General features: G+C 35.8%; 1 protein-coding gene across 1 annotated transcript in view; it reads left to right on the top strand.

Annotated features, from left to right (window-relative positions):
* The window catches only part of HYAL4 (hyaluronidase 4), a 41,623-nt gene that overhangs the window by 19,474 nt on the left and 10,769 nt on the right, over nt 1-11,380 (top strand). Inside the window, exon 2 of the mRNA XM_060195723.1 lies at nt 3,322-4,273. Within this exon, the coding sequence (XP_060051706.1) occupies nt 3,356-4,273 (918 nt within the window). The 5' untranslated portion in view covers nt 3,322-3,355. The remainder of the gene's footprint in view (nt 1-3,321; nt 4,274-11,380) is intronic.

Raw genomic sequence — 11,380 nt, forward strand, 5'->3', positions numbered from 1 at the left:
ATTATTCCTAACTTGTATAAAAGTATCTTTGATGTGCTTAGTCCATAAGCACTGCTTCACTAAAACTAAAACAAAAACTTAAATTATTTTGGAATTGTAATTTAGTCTTTTTATTTCCTTAAATTTAAACATTTTATTGATTTTCCATAGATCACTGTATTGGGCGACACGTTGATTGACAGAACTGCTGTCACAGGAGTGCAATTTCACATCTCCCCATGACAAGTGTCAGCACACCACACACTTCAACAACATGTGTTCTTCCTCCACCATAGAACCCTAGATCCCAATCTTTCTTAAAAATCTGGAGGATTGTAATTTATTCATCATGAAAATTTATGTGCTAGTCATCAAAAGCCTTGCAATAGTCTTCTCTAACCACGAAATGTAATATAATCTCTATTATAAGGATAGTAATATTTATTCTTTACCTAAAAGCCAGCTTGGAAACAAAAAAACCTGAAATTAAGAAGGACTGAATAATTGGATGAGTAAATAAATCACGTTCTTGGGGTGAGGACACAAACAGATTAGGTACTCTATTTGTTTTCCTTGTGAAGGAAGGGGTGAGTAGATGGGGCTATGTGTTTCCTAAATGTCAGATAAAGTTAAGAGTTTATTATTAATTTTAGGGTGTGAGAATCACATAAAGATATTACATTTTCTCTGATCTGTTTTGGGGGGTCCCAGATCAGATCAAATTAATGGGGTTAACAGTCAACAATATTTATACACTTTTCCCATATTTGGGAGCTACTCTCCTCCCTGATCCAGCTTTCTGGTTATTTTTCCAGCCATGACATCATCTCCCACCTGTATATCAGATGTCAGGCTCAGGAAACAACAACAGAAAACAACTAGTATAGTCATGGGCCTTTTGGAATACAACTAAAATAGGCCTACTAACTATCTACAAAATGGAGACCCCCCAAATCATCTAGTCCAGCCTCTAGGGCCATGGTTAGTCAACAATTTGTTTGGCTTTATATGTTAGTTCCTTTTTTCAGCCACCAGGTTCCAGACACTAGCATGATTCCAAACAGACTTCCCTGGGCAGACAACCCCACCAATGTGTCCTGGAGCTCTGCCTCCCCTACGAACCTGCTCCACTATGAAAAGAGAGAGGCAGGCTGGGGGTATGGATCGACCTGTCAATGCCCATGTTCAGCGGGGAAGCAATTACAGAAGCCAGACCTTCCACCTTTTGCATCCCACAATGACCTTGGGTCCAGATTCCCAGAGAGTTAAAGAATAGGAAAGCTATCAGGGGAGGGGATGGGATACGGAGTTCTGATGGTGGGAATTGTGTGGAGTTGTACCCCTCTAATGCTATGGTTTTTGTCAGTGTTTTCTTTTTATAAATAAAAATTAAAAAAAAAATTACATTTGCTTTGGTGTATCGCACCGAAGTAAAATACTCTGGGGTGTGGGGGAAGGAGGGTTCAGGTCCTGAAACATGATGGCAGAGGAGGACCTAGTGGGGGTTGAATTGTTATGTGCAAAACTGGGAAATGTTATGCATGCACAAACTATTTTATTTTACTGTTGACTGCAAACCATTAATCTTCCAATAGGTAAATTAAAAAATACATTACATTTGCTGAAAAGAAAATGTAGTCAATTTACATATGATGGCAAGGATTTATCTGGGACCATAATGTACATTTGTTATGGAGTTAATTCTCTCCTCTTTTTTCCTTCAGGGTTATTCCTGGGGCTCAGTGCTGGCACCAGGAATCCACTGCTCCTGGCAGACATTTTTTTCTTTTCTTTTTTTTTTATTATCTTTATTTATTTATTGGATAGAGACAGTCAGAAATTGAGAGGGTAGGAAAGACAGAGAGGGAGAGACAGAAAGACACCTTCAACACTGCTTCACCACTTGCAAAGCCTTCCCCCTGCAGGTGGGGACTGGGGGCTTGAACCTGGGTCCTTGTGCAATGTAACTAGTGTGCCAACCAGATGTGCTCAACCAGATGCACCACAGCCCTTCTTTTATTATTTCCTTCTTTCTTTTCTTTTTTACTCGTTGGGACAGAGAGAAATTGATAGGGAGGGGAGACAGAGAGGGAGAGAGAAAGACATACATTCTAGTGAAGCATACCCCCTGCAGGGGGGTGCTGGGGCTCGAACCCGACTCTTTCTTGGGTCCTGTGCTTAGTACTATGTGTGCTTAACTATGCATGTCACTGCCTATTGAGTTAATTTTCTCAATATAATTTTTAAAAGAGTAATCTGTTAATCACAGTTGTTGATTAAAAATTCTGATATACAGAGATCCCATCATTTATCAAGTTTCTTTACAAACTTGAAGTGCTATGTTGCAAAACTTTTGTATGACTGTCTGCCATCTTTTTTCTACACTGATATATTAAAGAAAACAGTAGAAGGGCAAAATTAAAAAGGAACATTTGACTTGTATACAGATTAATTCTGGCAGAGAACATATGTGACCCTTTAATTAAAAAGTATCTATATGATCAAATAACATTGATGCATGACGTCTATATGACTTTCAGCAGTAATCCTCATAGCTGGAATGTGTGAATTATCAGACATTCCTTGTGTTCCAGGAAGATTCTTTGACAGTTTTTGGATCAACTGACTATTTGGAAGGTCTGAAAGAGCTTGAGATTTTAAGTAGAGAAAATAAATTCCAATTTCTTCATTAAAAAAAAGTCCAAATGTTAAGGAATCAATTTGTTTTTAGACACATTCTCATACCTGAGAGAAGATGATGGTACCCAGATGCACAGTCAACAGCAGGTTAGCTATCTGTTTGCTATTTCAGGTTGTGTTACTTACAACTATAACTGCTGTCCTTTAATCAAAGAGACCACTAACCAATCAATCTACTTTTGATGCCAGTACATTTTAAACTGCAAGCCAGATATTGCCATTTATCACTTCTTTTTGTTCTATTTAATACTTGTTACAATACCAGTATTTATTAACTTTCCGCAGGCTATGCTCTTATAGCTGCTTTTCAAGTATTTTTAGTAAAGACATAAGCAATTCTACCAGAGCTGGTAGAAAAAAAATTATGTATCTGAGAGGATTTCTGTGAAAATATTTGTTTTTTCTTCACTGGAGTTCTCCTCACATTTCCTATATTTAAAAATCCTGATTTTCTTCATTTACTAATACACAGATAGATTAGGCCTAGATATTAATAAACTTCAAAGAAATCTTTAGTTTAGCCCAGTACTTACAGAATGACTTAACCACCATTACGAATCATTAGATTTTGTATTCATTGTGCACTGTAAAACTGAAGCATACTTAAGCCAATCATATCTATTTTTTCCCCCTGTTTTTAAGGGTGGCGCTGCTGGAATAATGTAAACTAGAAGCTATGTGTAACTGGTTGACATCATGGATAGGAGTGCTGCTGTCACTCTTTGTGCCCTTTCACTCAACCCTCAAGCCAGCAATGCCTCCAGTCATCAACAGGCCTTTCAGCATTTTCTGGGCAGCACCAACAACACAGTGTCAACATTTATTCAATGTGACTTTGAATCTTCGATTCTTTAATATTATTTCAAACCCTTGGCAGACTCAGAGTAGAACAAGAGTTGTCATTCTTTATCCAAATGAATTAGGATTTTATCCTTATTTCTCTGAGGAAGGGAAATCCTTTAATGGAGGGATACCACAGAAAATGAATCTTCATACACATCTTCGAAAAACTGCTGATGACATTGCCAAAATTTTTCCTTGGTGGAGGTCAGAAGATCTTGTTGTTATTGATTGGGAAAGCTGGAAGCCACAATGGTACAGAAACTGGGGCAATCGAATAATATATAAAAACTACTCCTTGGACTTCACTAAAAGCCATCACCCTGATTGGTCAGAAACGAAAGTGGAAACGGTTGCCCAGCAGGAGTTTGAAAATGCTGGGAAGATTCTTATGAACACTACTCTCACTCTTGCTTCAGAAATGAGACCAAAATCTTTATGGGGCTTTTATCTCTATCCAGACTGCTATAATTATGATTACAGGATAAATCCGCAATTCTACACAGGTAATTGCCCAAATGATGAAATTATTCTCAATGATCAACTTCAGTGGCTATGGGAGAAAAGCACAGCACTTTATATTTCAATATATTTGGATAAAATATTAAAGTCAAGTTTAAATGCTTTAAAATTTGTCCACTTTCGAATTAGAGAAGCCATGAGAATTGCTGAAGTGGCTAGACATGACTATGTTCTACCCGTGTTTATTTTTTCCAGACCATATTATTTGCATAGTATCGAAGGTTTGTCACAGGTAAGAGAAAGCAATTACTCACATAAAAAAAAAAAATAAAAAGATTCAGAATTATCATACAAAGTCTAGGAAATTTTTTCTTAGGATGCTTATTTTCCTTTAATATCAGAAAATGGTTATTATTAAAGATATATGCTTCTTTAAATGCCAGCCAATTCTGAAACAGTATCACTGACAAATAGATTAGTTTGCTTGATGACACGTTTTATTTATTTATTAACTTTTTTTGAAAATGAAATTTACTTTATTGCATTATTTTACTGACTAGAACGATAGGCATATAGTGAATACAAGTATAAAAATAACCAAATTCTTACAAATTATATTTTGCTTCTACAGTACTGGAAAATTAGTGAATGTTGCAATTATAATACAATTTTAAATAAATTTTTAAAAAATTTCTTTATTGGGGAATTAATGTTTTACATTGGGCAGTAAATACAATAGTTTGCACATGAATAACATTTCTCAGTTTTCCATATAACTATACAACCTCAACTAGGTCCTCTGGATGACACTTGTTTTAATACCTATAGGGGGTTCCTGCAGAAACAGTTGCTAAGCTTGATTAATTTTCACCGGGGACAATTTTCAGTCGTCTTGTTATTATGAAGGAGTAATGCATTTAAATTTCTTTTTTTATTGTTGTAGTTATTATTGTTGTTGTTATTGATGTCGTCTTTGTTGGATAGGACAGAGAAATGGAGAGAGGAGGGGAAGACAGAGAGGGGAGAGAAAGACAGACAACCTGCAAACCTGCTTCACCACCTGTGAAGCAATGCCCCTGCAGGTGGGGAGCCAGGGGCTGGAACCCGGATCCTTATGCCGGTCCTTGCGCTTTGTGCCATGTGTGCTTAACCCACTGTGCTACCACCAGACTCCCACATTTAAATTTAAATACTCTTGAACAAGTCTGTCATATTTATTCTTTAAAAAATCTTTACTTTAAAGAAGATAGAAACACCAACTGTTGGAAAGGATGAAGGGGGAAGGGACTCTCCTACACTGCTGGTGGAAATATCAGTTGGTCAGCCTCTACAAAAAGCAGTCTACAGATTCATCAGAACTCTAGAAATGAACCTACTTTATGATCTAGCACTCCCTCTCCTAGGGGGTGTACCCAGGGAGAACAAAAACACCTATCCAAAAAGACCCAGGCACATAAATGTTCACAGAAGCAGTTTATAATAGCTCAAACTTGGAAGCAACCCAGATGTCCAATGACAGATGAATGGCTAAGGAAGTTGTGGAACACATATGCAATGGAGTACTATGCTGCTGTTAAAAATGTTGAAGTCATTTCCTTTGCAATATTGTAATCAGAATTTAAAGGGATCATGTTGAGTGAGACAAGCTAGAAAGAGAGAGACTATTATCTAATGATCTCACTTATAGGTGTAACCTACAAACAACGAATAGTAAGGGAAAACATGATGAGACTCGGACAGGGTGTGACATATTGCACCAAAGCAAAGGACTCTGGGGGAAAAAGGGAAAGAAACAGGATGAGTGGACATTGGGAACTTGTTGTGTCTACTAGACACCAATCAATGAGAGATGAGAGCTTGTGCCTATGTGTTAAAGACTAATATGAACCGTTGGCCCATAAATAAACTTTTAAAAATTCCTTAGGATTATGGTGGTCATGTAATGGTAGACCACTTGTGGTTTATGATCAAGACCCTGGATTAAATCCTTGGCACTGTAAGAACTGACGAAGGGCTGTTCTGGTCTCTCTTTTGCTCTTAAGAAAATAAGATTAAAATTGTAAAAAATACCATGATTTTTATTTAGCTTCCAGATGATATCAAGCATGTTATACCACTACTAATAATAAAAATAGTGGATAAATAGTAATTGAGATAACTAAGATTATTTTGAGAAAAAATGTTGCATTTTCTTTTTGTCATTTTGTGGGGGAGTGATTGTTTACACTGCAGTTGTTGATACATGGGAATGATTTTTCATCTCTCTGTGATAGGAGTAAATAATACAGTTTAATGACAAACTCACATGTTTACATTCTTTGTATTAGTACACTTTTTAATACATTTAAAATGTTTTATTTATTATTTTTCTTTTTAAAAAACATTTTTGTATTATCTTTATTTATTTATTTATTGGATAGAGACAGCTAGAGATTGAGAGGGAAGAGGATGATAGAGAGGTAGAGAGACAGAGAGACACCTGCAGCCCTGCTTCACCACTCGCAAAGGTACCCCCTGCAAGTGGGGACTGGGGGCTCAAACCCAGGTCCTTGTGTACTGTAACAGGTGCGCTAAACCAGGTGTGCCACTACCCGGTCCTATATTTATTATTTTAGAGGGAGAGAGAGAGAGAGAGAGAGAGAGAGAGAGAGAGAGAGAGGCAGGCTAGAGTGCTGCATAGCTCTGGTTTATGGAGGAGGTGGGGATTGAGTTTGGGACCTTAGAGCTTCAGGCATGAAAGTCATTTTTGCATAACCATTATGCTCTCTGCTCAACCTGCCAATACATTTTTATGGGCTAAGTAGCAGCATAAAGCTCTACTTTAGAAATCAATAGGCCACATATTCTACAAACAAAAACAATATAGAATTCATATTATTATATTAAGGTGCTTAAATGATTCCCCATTTTCTTCCACATTTCATGCATAAGCAAATTGTGTGGATTCTTCTTACCTAAAGTCTAGAGTCTAAAGAACTTTAAAAAATGTTTTTATTATTTATTATTGCATAGAGACAGAGAGAAATATTTAAAGGGAGAGGGAGAGAAACAGAGAGAGACAGCCCTGCTTCACCACTCATAAAGTATTCCTTCTGCAAGTAGAGACCAGGGGCTTGAACTTGGGTCCTTGAGCACTGTGATGGGAGCACTTAGCCACCTGGCCATTTTAATTAACTTAACTTTTCAATGAAATGATTTAAAACCAACCAAGTTTTTTTTTGTCTATTTGTTTTTTGTTGTTTTTTTAGAAGTGTCTCAAAGAGTTGATTTTCACTTAAGCAACATAAGACTGGCTAGTATAATGCAAGAATGTTTCTTGCTATGGTATTCCTTAGGCAAAATGCAAATGACAAATCCTAGTTTTATTATAATTTGTGTATAATTTAGAGAAGTTTTGTTCTATCAAGGTCATTTACTTATTCTAACATATGAACCTTCCACCATTACACTGGATCTCTGATTATACTTTTTAGTGAAATAAAAAATGCAAATGCCATTAGTCATCTCTCTGTCTTCATTTCTTCTTATTTCCTATTCATTCTTGATCAATAATAGCACAATTTCTTCAGTTTTTCTTTTTTAAAAAAATATATTTTTATTTATTGGATGGAAACAGCCAAAAACTGAGAGGTAAGGGAGGATAGAGAGGGAAAGAGACAGAGAGACACCTGCAACCTTGCTTCACTACTTGCAAAACTTTCCCCCTTGCAGGTGGAGACCAGGGGCTGGAACTCAGGTCCTTGTGCATTGTAAACATGTGCACTCAACCAGGTACGCCACCACCTGGCTCCCTTTCCTCAGTTTTTCATCTTGATAAATTAGAATCTACTTAGTCACACTGAAAGTCTATGTGGTGTGTAGCTTTCCCCTTTTCATTATCTAATAGGTGACTTAGAACTCACCATTTTAATTTCTACTTATTCAATCTTTCCTCTTTGCTTTAACAAAGACAAACATTACCTTTGCTGAAACCTTCATCATTTCACACTGAATGATTTCCATTCCTATTTATTATCTCCGAAATGGTTTCCTTCCTAATGTCCTGACCTCTTTCAATACATCCTTTACATTTCAGCCCAAATATTGCAAATTTATCTTTCTAGCATAAAACATTTTTTTTTGCAGTTGAACCATATATTTTTAAAATAAAATAACTTTTTATATTTGGAACATGTTTATTGACAGGCTGTTTTTTACTTTTTCCTCAGTGCTCTTAGTTTTTCCTTTTACTTTTTCCTCAGTTCTCTTAGTTTTACCATGAGAGCTACTGGAAGTTTTCATAAATAGCTGCTCTTTTTCCCTACATGTTTCCTTCCCCATTCACCTTATTATACCTAAAACTCTGCTGTTACCAGTTCACCTTCTAAATTTAAACTTACTTCCAAAGAGCCACATAAAATTTCACCTCTTCAAGGAAGCTTTCGTGGACTCTTCTACACAGCTTTAGGCATTTGCTCTACTTTATATATTTCTTGTGGATGTTAATATAGATGTCAATTTTTCGTAGTGCAATTCATTTCTTAAAAGATGTCTGTTTCAGCCATCACACTAAAGAACTCCTTTTATGAATAGTAATAGAATATATGTCACTTTTGCATTGCCTAGAACACCACATAGTATTTCTCAAATAAATGTTAAGTATCCATAACAGGAGACCTCTTACAATTCTTATCTTTCTTCTTCTTCTCCTTCTTCTCCTTGTTCTCCTCCTCCTCTTCCCCCTTCCCCTCCCCCCCCCCTCCTCCTCCTTTGTAGAAACAAAGAGAATATTAGTAGTATGTTCTTCATCATTTTATGGGTTGAGTCATATTATTAAATTGCTAGTAACTAAATTTGACATGGTAGAAACTACAACTAACAATTCTATTTTCTAGGAGGACTTAGTACATACAATTGGTGAGAGTGCTGCATTGGGGGCAGCAGGAGTAATCTTGTGGGGAGGAGATGAGTATTCTGCTTCAAAGGTAAGTGATTTTTATGTCAGAATCTTGACATAAATTTTCATGTGAGAGACAGATAGCTACTGATTGTCTGCTCATTCAACTTTAATGAAATCCAAAGAGCATAGGAATGAACAATATGTGAGTACCTACTCCATACCTGTCACTGTGGGTAGTGGTAGGACAGGGAATAACAAACTTTCTTTAAAATTTTTATTGTTATCTTTATTTATTTGATAGCTAAAAAGATAAAACTAGAGCTAGGAGTATCAATGCAAGAATTCTCAAAGGTGTCTAAAAGGCAAGTTGCAAAAAAATAAAATATCACAAGTAATGAATTTGTAGGTCTTAAAATATAGATAAATATAGTAATCACATATGACTACAGTGTTTAATAAATTCATAAAAATGTCAGAACTATTATAACTGAAGTGGTAGATAAAAGATTTGTCTGAGAAATCTTTGAAAAGTCTAGTTTAATGTTATAACAAAAAGCAAAAGCAGATCTCAGCATTGAAAATGTGTTCTAATTAAAGTTAAATGAAAAGTCTGTATTACTGATTTTTTTTTTTAAAAAGTGTTACTACAGCTATCTCTATATTAAAGAGTAGTCTCTAGTGGGAAGTTGCTGAGTTCTTTCTTGAAAACGTTATAACATTTGCTGGTCATAGAACTCCTCATTAAGGTTGCAAATTCTCACTTTGTGATTTCATAAGGGCTTAGTGTCAGATTGAAAGGGTTAAGTCAATAAAATGTTCTTCCACTTTTTATCAAATAAAAACTAAAATCAAAATCACCTGGATAAAGATATTGCATTTTGAGTGTTTTAAGTAGATCTCTATTTTCCTCACAGGAGACCTGCTTATCTATGAAACGATATATCCAAGAGTCTTTGGGCTATTATGCTGTTAATGTGACATCTGCCACCAAACTCTGCAGTCAAAGTCTGTGCAACAACAATGGAAGATGTGTTCGAAAAACACCCGAGTCCCCTATTTATCTGCATATGCCTGAACACAGCAGTAAAAAATATACCCACCATAAGATCTTCAGATTCATTATTTCCCCAATCGGAAAACAGAGAACAATAAGAGACATGAAGAATGGATTTGTGTGTCACTGCTATTATGGTTGGCATGGAGAATATTGCCAGAAACTGTCTTCTGGTCTCTTGCGAGAGATGAATAAGGCTCTTTCAACTAACTTTGATTTATCACTTATTCTTTCTATGACTTCACTTATAATACTGTCTAATTATTTATACCTCCTATTACAATGTTAATTTTGTTCCTTGAAATCCCAGAGAGTAGAAAAACCTTTTTTTCTGTTTAACTTAAATTTACTTCTAAAATTATTCATTGCCTTTAATGTAAAAAAATAAAGTAGTTTTTGACTCTTCGATGAATTGCCAATTATTTATTGTGAGATTTGCTTCATGGTATGCACTGGGGCAGTGAAATGAACATTCCAAAGTCTCTGTGTTAGGGGAATTTAAATCACTCTACGAAAATCAAAATAAGCTTACATATAGTGATAGTTAATTATGAGGAATAAAGTAGCATGATAAAAGGATTAGATAGTGTGGGGAGTACAAAGGGAGTTTTAGAGAGGGTAGTCCAACAGGACCTCCATAATAAAATGCACTGAAAGCAGAGGAATCAAGTCACGTAAGGATCTGAGAAGAACATTCTTGGAACAAAGAAGAGCAAATATATAGATTAAAAAAACATATTCTTTAAAATTTCTTTTTAAAAGAATTCATTTATTTATTCATGAGAAAGATAGGAGAGAGAGAAATAACCACACATTACTCTGGGACATGTACTGCCAGGGACTGAATTTAGGATCTCATGCTTGAAAATTCAATGCTTTTATTTATATATTTTTGTTATGAATAGTATGCCACAAAATTGTAAGATTACAATATAAGATTACAATATATAGTTCCACACCACACCTGCCATCAACGTTCACCCACCCTCCTACCTCCTAAAGATAACCACCAGAGTTCTCACAAATCTGACAGCTTGCTTGCTTCTGTTTTAACTGGACTTTTTTTTTGTCAAGTTCATGTAAATCAGATCTCTAGATTCCACATATGAGTGAAACTATCAGGTAGTTTTGTCTTTCATCTCTTTACTTATTTTCTTAAGCATAATGACCTCTAGTACCATCCATTTGGTCCCAAAGGAGCACTGCTAAACTCTGACTTATGGTGGTACTGGGAATTGAACCTGGGACTACAACAGCTTGGTCATGAAACCCTTTGCATAATCCTCATGCTATCTCCCCAGCCCAAGACTGTATATTTTGAGAATACAACTTTTCAGTTAAGCTTTGATTTGAGCTTTGTACAATAGTCTAATTCAGAACCCTCTCTACGAAGATTTCTTGCTATGTTTAAATGTCCTGGAGTCAAATATTTCTGCTCTTTGTTACTCTCTATACTCTGGGAAGAT

The sequence above is a fragment of the Erinaceus europaeus genome, chromosome 8 (genome assembly GCF_950295315.1).
Source record: "Erinaceus europaeus chromosome 8, mEriEur2.1, whole genome shotgun sequence".
NCBI classification, from domain to species: Eukaryota; Metazoa; Chordata; class Mammalia; order Eulipotyphla; family Erinaceidae; genus Erinaceus; species Erinaceus europaeus.